This window comes from Mesoplodon bidens, assembly GCF_964165515.1.
Source record: "Mesoplodon bidens genome assembly, chromosome: 1".
In the NCBI taxonomy this organism is placed as follows: domain Eukaryota; kingdom Metazoa; phylum Chordata; class Mammalia; order Artiodactyla; family Ziphiidae; genus Mesoplodon; species Mesoplodon bidens.
This window is the reverse complement of record NC_138176.1, coordinates 51,157,127-51,177,338: the sequence shown is the minus strand read 5'-3', so window position 1 is coordinate 51,177,338 and position 20,212 is coordinate 51,157,127. Positions and strand designations below refer to the sequence as shown.

Sequence of the window (20,212 nt, the reverse complement as noted above, 5' to 3'; positions counted from 1 at the left end):
AAAACCAGAGAGGTAGAAGAACTAGTCAGGAAAGGGTAGTGTTCTAGAAACTAAGGAAAGAGTTTCACAGTTGGAGTGGTGAAGTACTGTGGATACTTACTTGACAATTTGGGCTTCACTGTTGTCTTAATAGAGATAGAAAATAGAAGTCAGATTGCAGGACATTTAGGAGAAAATGTTAAGTGAGGACCTAGAAGCAGTGAGTGTCTTACACTCTTTTTTTTTTTTTTTTTTTTGCGGTTCGCGGACTCCTCACCTCTGTGGCCTCTCCCGTTGCAGAGCACAGGCTCCAGACGCACAGGCTCAGCGGCCATGGCTCACGGGCCCAGCCGCTCCGTGGCATGTGGGATCCGCCTGGACCGGGGCACGAACCCGTGTCCCTTGCATCGACAGGCAGACTCTCAACCACTGCACCGCCAGGGAAGCCCTTACACTCTTTTTAAACCTTTTGGAGATTACCTATTGCAGGTGTGTCCCTTGGGTAAGACAGTGGAGGCTGCTTTACTGGTTCCGGTGTTGGGGTGAAGCGCAGGGATGCCTTGGGACTGTATTGTACTCCTTTTTTATGAATATTATTTAAATTCAGTTTCAAAATTTTGTCACTAAACGTAGTCCAGAGAGCCTATGAAAAATGCAGGTAATGGGCAGTCCTACTTGGTTGAGTTGCCCCAGGCTTCTCCCTCCTAGGGACGCCCTGCATGTATTCCTGTGGTTACTCAATTTCTCTATTTTACAGTTATAATTTTAGCTCTCCCATTAGACTATAAGGTCCTTAAAGCTCTTTGTTATTGTTGTTGAATTCCCAGTGCTTAGCATGATGCCTGGCACACACTACTAAGTATTTGTTATGTGAATGATTGAATAAATAAATCAATAGTTTTCTGGTTTTTTAAGCAGAAAAGAATTCTAATTTGATGGTCTCACAGAATCAAAAAAAGTAGAGTGTTTCAGGAAAGAGGAATTGATAAACAGTCTCAAATGGCAGTAAGGTAAATGTTGAAAACTGACCTTTGGATTTGGCTATTAGAGGTCATTGATTTCCATAGTAAAAAACATTATAGCAAAGTGATTGGAGTTAAGAGCCATATTTAAGTGGGTTGAAGAATAAATAGGAAGTGAGAACAAAGAAGCAACATGGAAGTTTGTATTTTTGTTTTGTTTTTAAAGATTTGAGGCTAAAGGGAAGAAACTATTGGAGAAAAACCTAAAGATTCTAGAGAAGGAAGTTTGTTAGCATAGGAATTTTATGCATTTGATTTGAACATATCTAAGTGTTTCTACCTATGTGTCAGATTAATATATTCCTCCCTCTTCCACTTGGTTTTGATGTATCTTTTGAACTTGAACCTTTTTGCTGTGCTATTTGGGGCCCCCTAGTGGCCAATTTAATAATGATATATAGATAGTAAACTGTCAGATCTAATGTACCAGTTATTCTTTATGCAGATTATTCTTTCTATGAGGAGTAGATGGGGGTGGGATATGTGGTTATAGTACTTATGATACTTAGCCCTCTTTGTTTTGTTATGGGTCAAGACTTGACACCTAAACTTACTATAATTTTGTTTCCTTAGTAATAATTCACTATTATAAACTCTTTGAAAATAGCGGTATATCTTTGTTTTAGCTGCTAATAAGTTAACAGCTGACATCATTGTTCTCAGCTCTTATTCTTCAATGTTAGATTTAGGTCCATTGTTTTATGTCTGTTGGAACACCATATCCAGTTTGAAGATTGTGAAGGAAGAGCCTGAATTACCAAACAAAAAAAGATCTGATTATTATGAAAATAATAAACATTCATTATTCATCACAATAATCTTTTAAAATATAGAAATCTTAAAAAAATCATCCTTAATCTTGCTTCCCAGTGTTTTTCTTTCTAGGATTTTAAAAAAACATTTTATTTATTTATTTATTTGGCTGCACCGCATCTTAGTTGCAGCACGTGGGATCTTTTAGTTGCAGCATGTGGGGTCTTTAGTTGTGGCATGCGACCTCTTAGTTGTGTCATGCAGGATCTTTAGTTGCAGCATGTGAACTCTTAGTTGCAGCATGCGGGATCTTTAGCTGTGGCATGCGAACTCTTAGTTGAGGCATGTGGAATCTAGTACCCTGACCAGGGATCGAACCCGTGCCCCCTCTGTTAGGCATTAGTCATTAGTTATGGAGATACACATCTGGTGGTCATTAGTCATTAGTGATGGAGATATACATCTGGTGGTCATTAGTCATTAGTGATGGAGATATACATCTGGTGGTCATTAGTCATGACATCAGATATACATCTGGTGGTCATTAGTCACCAGTGATGGAGATATACATCTGGTAGTCATTAGTCATTAGTAATGGAGATATACATCTGGCAGTCATTAGTCATTACATCAGATATACATCTGGTGGTCATTAGTCATTAGTGATGGGGATATACATCTGGTAGTCATTAGAAGGTATTTAGATCCTGAGACTGAAAGAAAATCACCTAGGGGGTGAGTGCAGAGAGAGAGCCAAGTACTGGGCCCTTCAGTAAGAAGTTGAGGCGATGAGGAGGAGCTAGCAAAGGAGACTGAGAAGGAGCGACTGGGGAGGTAGTGTGAGGTGGGATGAGAATCAAGAGGATGTGGTATCCCTAAAGCCAGATAAAAAGAAGAAAGCGGTGATCAGTGGTGTCAAATCCTGCTGACAGTCCGAGTAAGTTGAAAATGGGGAGTTGACTGATGCTAAGGTGGAGGTTATTGGAGACCTTGAAATATGCCATTTCAGTGGAGTAGTTTGGACCAATGCTTGACTGCAGTGGGTTTAAGAGAGAATGGGAGCAGAGGGAATATTGACAGTTCTTTCAAGGAATTTTGCTGTAGAGGAGAGCAGAAAAGTGGTGCAATAAGTAGAGTGGAGGAGCTGAGGAATACCAGCTTGAGGAGCAGTCACAGCATGTTTGTTTGTTGATGGAGATGTTCCAGTAAAGAGAGAAAAATCAAGATTTAGGAGAAAAGGGGAGACTTGTTGAAACCTGAGTAGGAAAGAGGGTATAAGATCTAATGTCTAAGTGAGGAAGAGATGGCTTTGCATAGAAGCACAAACAGTTGGTTCGTCTGTAGTAATATGAAGTTGGGCAAAGTATATGGGTATGATAGAAGTGGGTAAATATGTTGTTGACAACATGTAAATGATCACCAGCTGCACTTGAAGATGGGGAGGAGATGCTGGGGATTTAAAGAGTAAAAAGGTATAAAAGAGTTATCTTGGAGAACGAATGGACAGAAAAGATAAGTTTGCTGGGTACCACCTTGAGGTTAGTGGTAATGAACTAACCAATGACTAGTTTTCACTGGTTACAGGTGTAGAGTAGGTGGTGATTGAACTAGGGTTCGAGTTTAGCCGGGCCAATACCTTGGAGATGAGAGCAGCAGAATTAGAGAAGTATGATAGGGAACGAGTATAATAAGGGATCATGGAATCTAAGCTGGTTAAGGAGGGAAGTGAAGAATGAGGCTGTAAAAATGAAGTATGATCATTGTGTTCAACGTAGATCCCTTGTGGTCAAAGAACTGTTGGAGTTGTGCATTTAGAGGGGGTAAGTTGAAGATAGGAGAAAGCAGTCAGAGTTGAAAGCTTAAATTGAAATTAAGGAAAAGTATGTAGTTATTGATAATGGTAGTTATATGATTATGAGAATGGATAACTGAGGTAGGGTGGAGAATAAAATAAGTGGAGGAGAAGAGGGCAAGGAACCAAGAGGCCAGGATATTGGAAGGAACACCCACATTGATACTGAAATCACAAGAATTATAATTGGATAGGTTATTAGATTTGGAAGAGGTGACCATGAACAAATCTTCAAGGAATGATAAGAGTGACTGGGGATAATAGCTGTTGTTTCCTGTATACTGCCATACTTCCCATACTTCCAAATGGACTTTTCATGATTTGAAACTTTCTTACCCTTTTACAAAGGACCCTGTACTCTCATCAAAAGTCCTCAATCATACCATGGTCTTTCATAACTCTGCCTTTTACAGCTGCTCGTTCTTTTGTTTAGATGCTTATAGCCATAGTGCTTACCTTCCATAGGAGCATTGTTCCCCAGGAGACTATTGTTTCCTGTTTATAGCTTATAGTATTTATTACATTATTTTTAAACTATGAGTTTACATTCACTATTTTTCTCTCCTTTTTGTTTTTTTAAAACCAGGCTGACAGTTCTCTTAGGCCAGGGACTCAATCTGTCTTTTTGTCCCTGTAGCACTATAAAAAATTTATCAGCAAACTCTAGGAATAGATCTATTTAATAAATACTCTTTGGGGATTTCACTGGCTGTCCAGTGGTTAGGATGCTGCACTTTCACTGCCAAGGGCACGGTTGTATCCCTGGTTGGGGAACTAAGATCCCGCAAGTCATGCAGCACGGCCAAAAAAACCGAACAAACAAAAACACAAACTTTTTGAAAGTCAGTTACTATCAAGTAAATATTGGTATGTTTCTTTATTTTTATCTCATTAAATATGATGCTTACTTAGATTTACTTATATCAAGTGCCACAGTTAATGAAAAACTGTTTAAATTATAATGAGATTTTAATCTGTGTATTACAAAGTGACTTTTCTTAATCTGGTGTATTTTAGAGAAGATTAAAAATACAGAAGCAACTATTGATTATGCTAACAGATTAAAGATAGATAATACAGTCACTTGGACATCTTGAAAAGAGCCTTGGTGGTTGGTTTTTTTTTTTTTTTGCAATACGCGGGCCTCTCTCTGTTGTGGCCTCTCCCGTTGTGCCCCGGACGCGCAGGCTCAGCGGCCATGGCTCACGGGCCCAGCTGCTCCGCGGCATGTGGGATCTTCCCCGGACCGGGGCACAAATCCGTGTCCCCCGCATCGGCAGGCGGACTCTCAACCACTGCGCCACCAGGGAAGCCCCAGAGCCTTGGTTTTTTGTTTTCTTTTTATTCCTTTTTTTGCGGTACGCGGGCCTCTCACTGCTGTGGCCTCTCCCATTGCGGAGCACAGGCTTCGGACGCGCAGGCTCAGCGGCCATGGCTCACGGGCCCAGCTGCTGCGCGGCATGTGGGATCCTGCTGGACCGGGGCACGAACCCGTGTCCCCCTGCATTGGCAGGCGGGCTCTCAACCACTGTGCCACGAGGGAAGCCTGAGCCTTGGTTTTTTATTTTCTCTCTGGTTCAAGCCTTCTCTTTTGATCTTGGGAATTGAAACGTGTTGTGTGTGTGTGTTTACTTTTTTTTTTTAATACTTATCTATTTATTCATTTTGGCTATGAGGATGTCTTAGCTGCGGCGCTCGGGATCTTCGTTTTGGTACACGGGTTCCTTTATTGCGGCATGCAGACTCAGTTGCGGCATGCGTGTGGAGTCTGGTTCCCGGACCAGGGATTGAACCCGGGCCCCCTGCATTGGGAGCATGGAATCTTACCCGCTGGACCACCAGGGAAGTCCCTAATCTTGGGAATTGAGTTCACAGTTGAAGGAAGGAGGCCCTAAACTTACATAATCAATGGAGTAAAGGAAAGAGGAGATTTAAAGGTGACTATCGTGCAGTTAAACAAATGCTGTTTCCTGCCTTCTTTACTAAGTTATTGTTTACATGGTGCAAGTTTTTCAACACAAAAAAGTGACCATGCTAAGGATTTACTCGTTTGATGTTAGTATACTTAGCTTTATTTTCCTTAAAGAGAGTCTTTATGTGAGCAATTTTTGTGGATGTTTTGGTTTCTCCTTATGATTTCTTATATATTTATTACTTTTATAATTAAATGGAGTAACAATGTAAATCACCTATTAATTATGTTTTTGATTCATAGTTTACATTATATTTGCTTTGGGGGTATAAGTTAATAATCAACTTATAAAAATTTAATGACAAAGGCTTATTTTAGATTTTTCATTTTTTCAGAAACCATGAGTGGAGGATCTCAAGTCCACATTTTTTGGGGTGCTCCAATCAGTCCACTGGAAACGACAGTATCACAGGAACCAACTTCTTTAGTGTCCACTGCGGACCCCTGGAAAGAAATTCAGCTTTTGTACAATCACCATTCCTTACATCTGAAGGATGAAAAATGCAGGCACAAAAGTCTTGAGGATTATCAGGCCCTGGAACCTCTGGACCCTCCAGATCTTCCTCTTGGTCATTTTCCAGCAAACTCTGTGAACAGATCTCTTCATGTGAAAGATGACTTCACACATTGCATTTCTGAAACACAAACTATAAAATCCCAGAAGAGTCACCCCTTGGGGTTGAGTGATAAAACCAACTCCAGTGATCAAATATGTGGATTTAAGGCCAGATTTCAACATTTAACTGAAGAAGAAAAGTATCAAAAGCTTTTCAGTGAACATAAGAAAATCACAGATGAACAGCATAAAGATCAATCAAATATACATGGTCAGAATGTTCCAAAAAATTCCTTTCAGTTAGGTCGTAAGTGTGCAGCTATATTGGATGTGAACTGTGGTGTTGAACAGACTAATACGGGGCTAGGAGCTATGGAAGCAAACTGTGCACCAACAGAGCATCATGAAGTACAAAACCAGTGTCTGGAATTCTTTTCCTCTAGCACAGTAGACAAACCAAGGCCTGAAGGAACAGTTAGGAGGTTCTCAGGCCTTAAAATATCCACTGATACTGAATTTCTCAGTGTAATGACCTCCAGCCAGGTTGCTTTTTTAGCTCAAAGGAAGTATAAAGGGCAGAATTCTATAAATAAAGGAACCATTAAAATGGAGATTGAACCAGAGGTAAGTCATGGGGAAATAAGAATAACTGAAGATAATTTGATTCAGCCCAATGATGATTCTACAGAAGGATATGAAGGTGGACAGAACCAAGCCTGTTCCCTTGAACTCTTTAGTCCCGAAACAAAAAATAGCCACATTCTCTTGAACACCGATAAAGGTCTTGAAGAAAATGTAGGATCTCAAGAACTTTTCAGTTTTGATGATAAATTGCCACCAAATGAGATACGCATTGAGCCGTGTAGCTCAGGAATACTGTGTTCCCAACTAAATACCTTCCACAAACGTTCTATTGAAAGAAATTGGACCTCTGAAGATAAATCAGGCCATCCTCAAGCTCTGTCTGAAGTCCCCCACATCGCTAAGAAAATCAAGTTGATTTCTAATCAGAGAGATCATACTGTAACAGTGCACCGTAGGAATGTGTCTGGATTTAAGGGCATTAAAAAAACATCGTTAATAAAAAACTGTGATTCTGCAAGTCAGAAGTATAATTGTTTAGTCATGGTGTTATCTCCATGTCACGTGAAAGAAATAAACATAAAATCTGGACCAAATTCTGGCTCTAAAGTGCCTTTAGCAACAGTTGTGGTAATTGACCAATCAGAAATTAAGAAGAAGGTTTTTCTGTGGAGGACTGCAGCGTTTTGGGCACTTACAGTGTTTCTTGGAGATATAATTTTACTCACGGGTAAGGTCATCATGGTATAGTGGGAGTTTATCTGACAAAGCTGTGGGCTTTTTCCCCCTCCCACTTTAAGCCTTTGAGGATTCTCCCTTTACCCTTTGCCTCTCAGGGTTCCAGCAATGATCGAGTTCCTTATGGCATCCGCGTTGGTCTCCTCACCCCTTCACGGGGTCCCGTGCGTTGCCACTTCTGGGCATTTGTCTGTCCTTAGTTCTGTCCCTCCTTCCCACTCATCTTCTCCTTAAGACGCCTTCTCTGCTTGCTCCTCCTTTCATTCACTGTGCTAGCATTCATGTCGTGTATCATCAGACTCTTTCTTTGTTCTTTTATAGTTTTCTTTATGGATATCTTTTCTTGAACCCTTTTCCTTAGGCGTATTAACCATCTTATGATAAAAGGACAATATATCTACTACTTAATCCCTAATAAAGCTGTGCACACTACATTCTTATTGAGGGAACGTAGAATTTCTGTTGCATTTTAAAATTATTAAAATTACTGTAGGGCATCGAACAACATGGGTTTGAACTGCATGGGTCCCCTTATATGTGCATATTTTTCAATAGTAAACACTATAGTACTCCACTGTTCGTGGTTGGTTGAATCCGTGGATGTGGAGGAACAAGGGATAAGGAGGGCTGACTGTAAAGTTATAGATGCGTTAACCCCACGTTATTCAAGGGTCGCTATTAATCACATTTGGAAATATGGAAAGGAGAAACTCCTGGTATTATACCAACCTCGTATAACCGCCAGTGGAGTTTTGGAGTGTTAACCTTCCTCTTATCATCCCCATGCTTCTCAGTCTGTGTCTGCATACATGGGTAATAGCTGATGTTTACTGGGAGCTTACTTAGTGTCAGTCCCTGTTTCAAACTTTACGTGTCTTTCAACTCATTACAACGACGATATGAGGAGAGCACTGATTATCATCCTCATTTTTCAGCTGGAGGAAATTAGGACCCAGGGAAGTGAAGTAACTTGCCCACTGTCACCCAGCTAGGAGGTGGCAAAGCAGGGTTTCACCCAGACTCCAGAATCCCTACTCTTAATATACAATTGTAATCATGAAAAACAGTTTGTATCCTGCTTTTTCACGTGAAAAAAAGAAATCTTAACATTTTGTTACGTCTTTTATTGATTTAAAAATAAACACACCAGGCTTCCCTGCTGGCGCAGTGGTAAAGTCCACCAGCCGATGCAGGGGACACGGGTTCGTGCCCCGGTCCGGGAAGATCCCACATGCCGCAGAGTGGCTGGGCCCCTGAGCCATGGCCGCTGAGCCTGCGCGTCCGGAGCCTGTGCTCCGCAGCGGGAGAGGCCACAACAGTGAGAGGCCCGCATACCGCAAAAAAATAAATAAATAAATAAACACACCAGTGTATTAGGGCAGAGATACCAGTCATTTTAAGAATGAATCCCAGGACTTCCCTCGTGGTGCAGTGGTTAAGAATCTGCCTGCCAATGCAGGGAACGTGGGTTCGAGCCCTGTTCTGGGAGGATTCCACATGCCGTGGAGCAACTAAGCCCTTGCACCACAGCTACTGAGCCTGTGCTCTAGAGCCTGTGAGCCACAACTGCTGAGCCCGCGTGCCTAGAGCCCCTGCTCCACAACAAGAGAAGCCACTGCAATGAGAAGCCCACGTACCGCAGTGAAGAGTAGTCCCCGCTCGCCGCAACTAGAGAAAGGCTGCACGCGGCAACAAAGACCCAACACAGCCAAAAATAAATAAATAAATAAATAAAAATAGATATCCCAGGACTTCCCTGGTGGCACAGTGGTTAAGAATCTGCCCGCCAATGCAGGGGACACGGGTTCGAGCCCTGGTCCGGGAAGATCCCACATGCCGCAGAGCAACTAAGCCTGTGTGCCACAACTGCTGAAGCCCGTGTGCCTAGGGCCCGTGCTCCGCAACAAAGAGAAGCCACCGCAGTGAGAAGCCCGCGCACTGCAAGGAAGAGTAGCTCCCGCTTGTCAAAACTAGAGAAACGCCCGCGGGCAGCAATGACAACCCAACGCAGCCAAAAATAAGTGAATAAATAAATAAATTTATTTAAAAAAAAGCATGAATCCCAGACCAGGATTCTTTCTTTAGCACATCTAAAGAAAGAATGTGATAGAGAAGAGGTGTGGGTCAGCCTTAGAAGCTTATAAAGAGAAATCAAGGCAGTCACTGGTAATTCCTACCAGATGGTTTTCTGGGGAAGTGAGACCCTTAGCTAATATACGCTGGTATTTGTGTAAGATTGTCAGGTGCAGTCTCTACTGAAGAGATGAACGTGGGATTGTAACAGCTTGGCGTAGTCTTGTCTCACTAGCTGTATCCTTATTCGTTGGCAGCTCAGGTCATCTAACTCAGCTCTGTCCTGATTCAGTGCTTGCTGAGCAGCCCCTTCCATATGACTTGGCTTCCAAGGTGTAAAACTGCCTACAAGGTGAGAACAGGCTGCAAGTTTTGTTCTTTGGCAATTAATGCCTTGTTGTTAATTTAAACAAAAAGATTGTGTTCTGTTTTGGGTTTTTTTGTCTCATCAACTGAGCTTATGCTGCAGAGCTGAAATCTATTTTTGGAGTGCTGAAAAAAATGAGGTTCCCCAGACCATAAAGAGAGGGTTAGACCGTGGACCATGGTTATTTTACCAAGGCATTACTGTCACTGTGTGTGCCTCCCAGGAGGCCTTTTCCTAGCAGATGGAAACTCAACCCTGCTATCTTTTCCTATCTTTCCTATCTCTATCTTTTCCTAGTGTCCATACAATTGTTAACAACTAGGTAACATTCTGTGAAGTGATTTACCACAATTTACTTAACCATTTTCCTATTATTAAATATTTAGATTATTTCTATGAACACCATTTTTTTTCTTTTTTAACAGGGTTTTTTGTTTGTTCTGCTTTGCTTCATTTCCTTAGGAAAAAAAATATCTAGTTCACAATTTCTGAATAAGAATACCTTATGTTATGCTTATTAGCAGAAGGAGTAATGCATACTGAATATTTTTTACTCTTCCAGGCACTAGTGCTTCGGAATGAACCACTGCTTGGCTTCCTGGCCCTAAATTAGTCACTTTTTTTTTTTTGGCTGCATTGGGTCTTTGTTGCTGTGCATGGGCTTTCCCTAGTTGTGGCGAGTGGGGGCTACTTTTTGTTGCAGTGCACAGGCTTCTCATTGCAGTGGCTTCTCGTTGCGGAGCATGGGCTCTATGCGCGTGGGCTTCAGTAGTTGCAGCACGTGGGCTCAGTAGTTGTGGCTTGTGGGCTCTGGAGCACAGACTCAGTAGTTGTGGCGCGTGGGCTTAGTTGTTCCGAGGTATATGGGATCTTCCCGGCCCAGGGATTGAACCCGCGTCCCCTGCATTGGCAGGCAGATTCTTTTTTTTTTTTTTTTTAATAGTGTTTATTTTTACTTGTTGACAGTTTGCTTTATTTATTTATTTATTTTTGGCTGTGTTGGGTCTTCGTTTCTGTGCGAGGGCTTTCTCTAGTTGTGGAGAGCGGGGGCCACTCTTCATCGCGGTGCGCGGGCCTCTCACTATCGCGGCCTCTCTTGTTGCGGAGCACAGGCTCCAGACGCGCAGGCTCAGTAATTTTGGCTCACGGGCCCAGTTGCTCCGCGGCATGTGGGATCTTCCCAGACCGGGGCACGAACCCGTGTCCCCTGCATCGGCAGGCAGACTCTCAACCACTGCGCCACCAGGGAAGCCCCCAGGCAGATTCTTAACCACTGTGCCACCAGGGAAGTCCCTATTCACTCTTAATTTATCAGAAGTATACATTGTACCATTTGCCTTAAGTGAACAAAGGCCATTAAACTTCTATCTGTGGAGCAGAGCTTCCATATTGATATTGTTTGAATATACAGAAGCAATTTTGTTAGTTTACCTGCATACAGACATACCTAGGTTCAGAGTTCAGATTTGCTATTTTATCATTTTGTTCCTTTAGGCAGATGATTTACCCTATTTGAACTTCAGTTGGCTAGCATGTGAGAGGCATGCACAGTATCTTGCTATGATAGGTATGTTAACCACAATGTGAAGGAATTTTTGGCATGATCAGAACTTTTTTTTTCCCCTTTCTAGATGTTACTATTCATGAGGATCATTGGGTTGGTGAGACAGTACTGCAGTCAACATTTACCAGTCACTTACTAAATCTTGGGAGTTATTCATCTGTCCATCCTGAAGAATGTAAGACACATTTTAAATATAATAATTTCTTAGTATTTGAAGTATATTAGAAAAAAGTAGGGTTAAAATGGTAATGTTACAAAATATCTTCTGAACAAGTTAGCTGAAAGGTATTGGTCTGTTTTCTTTGTAAGAATGAAAATAGAATTTACAAAAATTAACTTGTACAGTATAATCATATTTAAGAAATATTGGGGGCTTCCCTGGTGGTGCAGTAGTTAAGAATCCGCCTGCCAGAAAGAGAAAGACAATACTTTATGCTGACACATATATATGGAATTTAAGAAAAAAAATGTCATGAAGAACATAGGGGTAAGACAGGAATAAAGACACAGACCTACTAGAGAATGGACTTGAGGATATGGGGAGGGGGAAGGGTAAGCTGTGACAAAGCGAAAGAGAGGCATGGACATATATACACTACCAAACGTAAGGTAGATAGCTAGTGGGAAGCAGCCGCATAGCACAGGGAGATCAGCTCGGTGCTTTGTGACCGCCTGGAGGGGTGGGATAGGGAGGGTGGGAGGGAGACGCAAGAGGGAGGGCATATGGGAACATATGTATATGTATAACTGATTAAATTTGTTATAAAGCAGAAACTAACACACCATTGTTAAGAAATTATACTCCAATAAAGATGTAAAAAGAAAAAAAAAGAATCCACCTGCCAATGCTGGTGACATGGGTTCAAGCCCTGGTCCGGGAAGATCCCACATGCTGCAGAGCAGCTAAGCCCATGCGCCACCACTACTGAGCTTGCACTCTAGAGCCCGCGAGCCACAGCTGCTGAGCCCACGTGCCACAACTAAAGCCCACGCACCTAGAGCCTGTGCTCCGCAACAAGAGAAGCCACCATAATGAGAAACCCACACACTGCAACGTAGAGTAGCCCCACTCGCCGCAACTAGAGAAAGCCCGTGCGCAGCAATGAAGACCCAACACAGCCAAAAATTAAATAAATAAATAAATAAATAAATAAATAAATAAATAAATAAATAAACTTTAATTTAAAAAAAGAAAAAAATATTGGGGTTCATGTTTCATTTTCTTATTTTCCTTAGAGTCAATATAGTCATGGTTCTTAAACTTTTAGCAAGTCATAGACCTCTTTGAGAAGCTATGGGCCATTTCTTCAGAAAAAGAGACTTAAGTAGATAGATATAAAACCTTGCATATCATTCCAAGTGGTTCCAGGGACCTCAGAAGTTCTTCCGTGGAGTTTCTGAGACTCTGGAATTCTTGAGGTAATGAAAACGGGGTTGTATGGCAAATACATGTTCAGTTTTAAAAGAAACCGCCAAACTGTTTTCCAGAGTGGCTCCTACCAACAGTGTACCTTGTAGTTTCTCTGCATCCTTGTCAGCATTTGGTATTGTCCTGTTTTGAAATAGTAGCCATTCTAATCAGTGTGTAGTGATATCTCATTGTGGTATTAATTTGTATTTCTCTAATGGCACAAGACAGATCTAATAGACAGAATATAACTAAGGACATAAAAGATCTAAATAACATAGTGAACAGTGTTGATCCTATGTATAGGGTAGATCTTATGGATATAAATTGAACTCTACATTCTAATGATAGAAATATGCATTTTTGTCATGTATCCACAACACAGTCAGGAAAATTGATCCTAGTAGGTCATAAAGAAAATGTCAGTAACTTCTATAAAGTGGAATTATTACAAACATGCTGATCAAATAGTATAAAACTAGAATTTATTAACAATAACAACAACAGCAGGTCCTATATCTGGAAATTTTAAGCCTATTAAAAAAATCCTGGGTAAAAAAGGAAATACAAACTGATATTATAGAATTTAAAAAAAATAATGAAAACTCTGCATGTCAGAATCTCTGGGGTGCATTTAAAGGAGTTATCAAAGAGAAATTTATTAGCTAAATTCTTTTTATCGATAAAAATGAAAGAATAAAAATAAATGAATTAAATTCCAAACTCAGAAAGCTAGCAAAAGAACAACAAAGTAAAGCAGAGAAACAGGAATGAAATAATAAAGGTAAAAGCAGAAATTAATAAGATAAGAATTAAAAAATGATAATTTTAATAATAAATCAAAATCTTGTTTCAAAAAAAGATGAACCAACTAGTTAATTTGATCAAGAAAAAAGGGAGACATGCACCCCAATGTTCATTGCAGCACGATGTACAATAACTAAGACATGGAAGCAACCTAAATGTCCACTGACAGGAATGGATAAAGAAGGTGTGGTATGTATATACAATGGAGTATTACTCAGCCATAAAAAAGAATGAAATAATGCCATTTGCAGCAACATGGTTGGACCTAGAAATTATCATATTAAGTGAAGTAAGTCAGAGCACTCATATGTGGAATCTAATTTTTTAAAAAAATGATACAAGTGAACTAATTTACAAAACAGAAACAAACTTACAGATACGGAAAACAAACTTATGGTTACCAAAGGGGAAACGTGGGGAGGAGGGATAAATCAGGAGCTTGGGATTAACATACACACATAACTATATATAAGGTAGATAACCAACAAGGACCTGCTGTATAACACAGGGAGCTCTACTCGATGTTCTGTGATAACCTATATGAGAAAAGAGTCTGAAAAAGAATGAATATATGTATATGTAAACTGAATCACTTCATTGTACACCTGAAACTAACACAACATTGTAAATCAACTGTAATGCAATAAAGTTAAAAAGAAAGAAAAGAAAAAAGGGAGAAAGCACAAAGATACAGAATAAATGAGGAGGAGGAAATAATCATTGAAACAGAAGTTAAAAACCAATAAAAGGGAACTTCCCTAGTGGCACAGTGGTTAAGAATCTGCCTGTCAATGCAGGGAACACAGGTTCGATCCCTAGTCCGGGAAGATCCCACATGCCTCGGATCTACTGAGCCTGTGTGCTCTAGGGCCTGCGTGCTGCAGCTAAGCCCATGCGCCTAGAGCCTGTGCTCTGCAGTAAGAGAAGCCACAACAATGATAAGCCCATGCACTGCAACAAAGAGCCTGCACTCACCGCAACTAGAGAAAGCCCGCACGCAGCAATGAAGACCCAAGGCAGCCAAAAATAATAATAATAATATGTTTAAAAAATAAAAGGCTATTTTACAGAACTTAATGCAAATAAATTTGAAAAAGCTAGATATATAATTTTCTAGGGAAATACAGATTGCCAAAATTGATCCCATTAGAGATAGAAAGCTTAAACTGACCAGTTTCTATAGAAGAAATACAGGGAATTCCCCGGCCGTCCAGTGGTTAGGACTCTGTGCTTCCACTGCTGGAGGCCCCGGTTGGATCCCTGGTCCGGGAACTAAGATCCCACAAGCCGTGACGTGCAGCCAAAAAAAAAAAAAAGAATTAAGGAACTACCATACAAAAAAGTGCCAGGCCCAGATAGTTTCATAGGAAATTCTACCAAACCTTCAAAGATCAGATAATTCCAATGGTGTTAAAATTATTTCACAGTATTTTTTAAAATTAATTAATTTATTTTTGGCTGTGTTGGGTCTTTGTTGCTGTGCGTGGGCCTTTCTCTAGTTGGGGCAAGCAGGGGCTACTGTTTGTTGCGCTGCATGGGCTTCTCATTGCAGTGGCTTCTCTTGTTGCGGAGCACAGGCTCTAGGCGTGTGGGCTTCAGTAGTTGTGGCATGCGGGCTAAGTAGTTGTGGCTCACGAGCTCTAGAGCACAGACTCAGTAGTTGTGGCACATGGGCTTAGTTGCTCCGTGGCATGTGGGATCTGCTGGACCAGGGCTCCAACCTGTGTCCCCTGCATTGGCAGGCAGATTCTTAACTACTGCACCACCAGGGAAGCCCATATTCCAGAGTATTGAAGAAGGAAAATTCCTAATTCCTTTTATAAAGCAAATATAACACTGACACCTAAACCAAATAAAGACATTACAAATAAAAATATAAACCAGTATTATACATGATTATTGGTACAAAAAGTTTAAACAGAATTTTAGTAAACAAAATCTAATACCACATTAGGAAAATAATGACCAAGTGAGATTTATTCCAGAAATGGAAGATTTGTTCAGTATTAGAAGATACATGAGTATCATATTTCATATTAATAAATCTAAGGAAAAAGTTATATGACTATCTCCATAGATGCTGAGAAATCCTTTGACAAAATTCAACATCAATTTATCATAAAAAGCACTCCAGGAAGTAAAAATTGAGGGATACTTTCTCCTTCTATCAATAAGTACAGTTTCAGTACGGTGCTACAGTTACAATACAGTTGATACTGTATCAATAATATAGATATGCTTAGCCCTAATGCCTAATCTTATTTAATGGAGAAACACTAGAGGCATTTCCACTAAAATCAGTAATAAGATAAGAATGTTCACTATCTCTGCTATTCTTCACCATTATATATAGACTTATTAACCAATGCAATTAGACAAGAAGAGACATTTGAATGGGTGAAGAAGAATAAAAACTATCTCTATGTAAAAATGCTTGATAACATATCTGGAAAACTCCAGGGACTCAAAGATAAAATCAGTTCAAACAATAAAAGAATTCAGTCGTGTAACAATACAAAAATTACTGTTAAAAATAACCAATAATGTTTGTATACACAAACACCAAACAGAGGGCATAATGGTAGCAAAATACTCATTTACAATAGTAATAAAGAAGATACTTCAGAATAAATTAAATAAGAAATGTGCAACACCTATATGAAGAAAAATTTTAAGTACACTAGAAAAAAATGAAGACATGAACAAATGGAAAGACAACATTCCCTATTCTTGGATGGGATGACTCAACATTATAATGATACCGATTCTCCTTAAGATAATTTATAAATTCAATGCAGTCTCAATAAAAATACCAACATGCTATGTTATGGCATATACAACTTGATACTAACATTCATATGGAAAAACAAACATGCAAGAATGGCTAGGAAAACAGAAAAACTAGGAAAGCTAGGAAAAAGAAAAACTGTGAGAGACTAGGCTTATCAGGCATTGAAACCTACTCTAAAGCCCCCATAATTAAAGCAGTGTGATACTGGTGCATGAATAGGCAACTAGATCAGTGGGACAGAATAGGAAGACCAGAATTAGACCACATATGTATAATTTAGTATATGACAAAGATGGTATCTGAAAGCACTGAGGTAATGGTTAGCTTTTTAATAAATGGTACTGAGGTAACTGGGTAGCCATTTAGAAAAAGATAAGATTATATCCATTTTGGAACCAGATGGGGTAAGGGAGTCCCCAGAGAAAGAGAACCAGGCATGGCTTTCTTGACACAAGAGAAGACATTTTTGGCCTAAGCCATTTTGTGGTTTAAGCATGGCCATAATGCTTGTCCTTGAACAGTCTCAGTAATTAATGATCTTAAGGGAACAAAGGAATGCAGAAACCAATGACTGTTATCAGGGAAGAGAAGTAACAATAACAAAGATAAAATATCCGTTGTAAAGATTCCCAGTTCTATTTCAAAGGTAGAGATTAACCTGAATTGCTGAACCACCAGATCAACTGGAACCTAAGGGATGATGGTATTGACCTTTTCCAGCTTGGACTCTGCCAACCATCCAAGTCCCTTCATGAGTATGTGTACACCAGCCCAAACCCCATCATGAATATGCAGGTACCCTTAGCTTAAAACTTATGCAATTTTGCTGTTCAGGGAGACACTGCTTTGGGAATGATCACCAGTGTTCTCCTTACTTGCTGCAAGTTATAAATCCTGCCTTCTCCCCGTCTTTGACTTGGTAGTGTCTTTTGACTTGACACCCACGAAAAGGTGAACTGAGTTTTCAGGTAACAAATTCTCACAGCAAATAGAAGAATAAACTCCAAATGGATTAAGAATCTAAATGTAAACAGATGGAGAGATATACCATGTCCTTGGATTGGAAGAATCAACATTGTGAAAATGACTATACTACCCAAAGCAATCTACAGATTCAGTGCAATCCCTATCAAACTACCAATGACATTTTTCACAGAACTAGAACAAAAAATTTCACAATTTATATGGAAACACAAAAGTCCCCTAATAGCCAAAGCAATCTTTTTTTTTGGCTGTGTTGGGTCTTCGTTGCTGCGCGTGGGCTTTCTCTAGTTGCGGTGAACAGAGGCTGCACTTTATTGTGGTGCGCGGGCTTCTCACTGCGGTTTCTCTTGTTCAGGAGCACGGGCTCTAGGTGCATGGGCTTCAGTAGTTGTGGCTTGCGGGCTCTAGAACGCAGGCTCAGTAGTTGTGGCACACGGGCTTAGTTGCTCCGTGACATGTGGGATCTTCCCGGACCAGGGCTCGAACCCGTGTCCCCTGCGTTGGCAGGTGGATTCTTAACCACTGCACCACCAGGGAAGTCCCAAAGCAATCTTGAGAAAGAAAAACGGAGCTGGAGGAATCAGGCTTCCTGACTTCAGGCTATACTGCAAAGCTACAGTAATCAAGATAGCATGGTACTGGCACAAAAACAGAAATGTAGATCAATAGAACAGGATAGAAGGCCCAGAGATAAACTTACACACATATGGTCACCTTATCTTTGATAAAGGAGGCAAGAATATCCAATGGTGAAAAGACAGCCTCTTCAATAAGTGGTGCTGGGAAAACTGGACAGCTACATGTAAAAGAATGAAATTAGAAGATTTCCTAACACCATACACAAAAATAAACTCAAAATAGATTAAAGACCTAAATGTAAGGCCAGACACTATAAAACTCTGAGGAAAACATAGGCAGAACACTCTATGACATAAGTCACAACAAGATCCTTTTTTTTTTTTTTTTTTTTTTTTTTTTTTGCGGTACGGGGGCCTCTCACTGTTGTGGCCTCTCCCGTTGCGGAGCACAGGCTCCGGACGCACAGGCTCAGTGGCCATGGCTCACGGGCCCTGCCGCTCCACGGCACGTGGGATCTTCCCAGACCGGGGCACGAACCCGTGTCCCCTGCATCGGCAGGCGGACTCTCAACCACTGCGCCACCAGGGAAGCCCCACAAGATCCTTTTTGACCCACCTCCTAGAGAAATGGAAATAGAAACAAAAATAAACAAATAGGACCTAATGAAACTTAAAAACTTCTGCACAGCAAAGGAAACCGTAAACAAGACGAAAAGACAACCCTCAGAATGGGAGAAAATACTTGCCAATGAAGCAACTGACAAAGGATTTATCTCCAAATATACAAGCAGCTCATGTAGCTCAATATCAAAAAAACAAACAACCTAATCCAAAAATGGGCAGAAGACCTAAACAGACATTTCTCCAAAGAAGATATACAGATTGCCAACAAACATGAAAGGATGCTCAACATCACTAATCATTAGAGAAATGCAAATCAAAACTACAATGAAGTATCACGTACTAATCAGAATGGCCATCATCAAAAAATCTACAAACAATAAATGCTGGAGTGGGTGTAGAGAAAGGGGAATCCTCTTGCACTGTTGGTGGGAATGTAAATTGATACAGCCACTATGGAGAGCAGTATGGAGGTTCCTTAAAAAACTAAAAATGAACTATCTTATGACCCAGCAGTCCCACTACTGGGCATATACCCTGAGAAAACGGTAATTCAAAAAGAGTCATGTACCACAGTGTTCATTGCAGCACTATTTACAATAGCCAGGACATGGAAGCTACCTAAGTATCCACTGACAGATGAATGGATAAAGAAGATGTGGCACATATATACAATGGAATATTACTCAGCCATAAAAAGAAAGGAAATTGAGTTGTTTGTAATCAGGTGGATGGACCTAGAGTCTGTCATACAGGGTGAAGTAAGTCAGAAAAAGAAAAACAAATACCAAATGCTAACATGTATATGGAATCTAAAACAGATGGTTCTGATGAACCTAGGGGCAGGACAGGAATAAAGATGCAGACGTAGAGGATGGACTTGAGGACACAGGGAGGGGAAGGGTAAGCTGGGATGAAATGAGAGAGTAGTATTGACATATATACACTACCAAATGTAAAATAGATAGCTAGTGGGAAGCAGCCGCATAGCACAGGGGGATCAGCTCCGTGCTTTGTGACCACCTAGAGGGGTGGGATAGGGAGGGTGGGAGGAGATATGGGGATATATGTATATGTGTAGCTGATTCACTTTGTTATACAGCAGAAACTAACACACCATTGTAAAGCAATTAAACTCCAAGAAAGATGTTAAAAAAAAGATAAATTACAAAAAAATAATAATCTAAACGTAAAAAATAAAACCATATAACTACTAGAAGGAAACATAGATGAATTCCCTTCTAAACCTGGTGTAGGGAAAGTCTTTCTTACTATTACTCAGAATCCAGAGGCAATAAAATACAAGACTAATATATTTACCTATGGAAAAATAAAAATTTGAATGACTAAAAACAACATAAAGTCAAAACACAGCTGGCATACTTGGAGGGAATATTTGCAACATACATCTAAGACAAAAGAGTAGTATTCCTAATATGTGGAGAACTCTTAAAAACTGAGCAACAGTGGACCTGATGGAAAAATGGGAAGTAGACGCGAGAAATTCAAGTTAAAACAACACAGATGTCATTGTTCGCCTATCAGATTGGCAAAAATTAAAAACT

General features: G+C 40.3%; 1 protein-coding gene across 2 annotated transcripts in view; it reads left to right on the top strand.

Moving 5' to 3' along the window:
- The window catches only part of SHLD2 (shieldin complex subunit 2), a 101,855-nt gene that overhangs the window by 41,882 nt on the left and 39,761 nt on the right, over positions 1–20,212 (top strand). For both annotated transcript variants that reach the window (XM_081240553.1, XM_081240552.1), the window contains exons 3-4: positions 5,914–7,446; positions 11,526–11,633. In XM_081240553.1, the coding sequence (XP_081096679.1) occupies positions 5,919–7,446; positions 11,526–11,633 (1,636 nt within the window). In that variant the 5' untranslated portion in view covers positions 5,914–5,918. The remainder of the gene's footprint in view (positions 1–5,913; positions 7,447–11,525; positions 11,634–20,212) is intronic.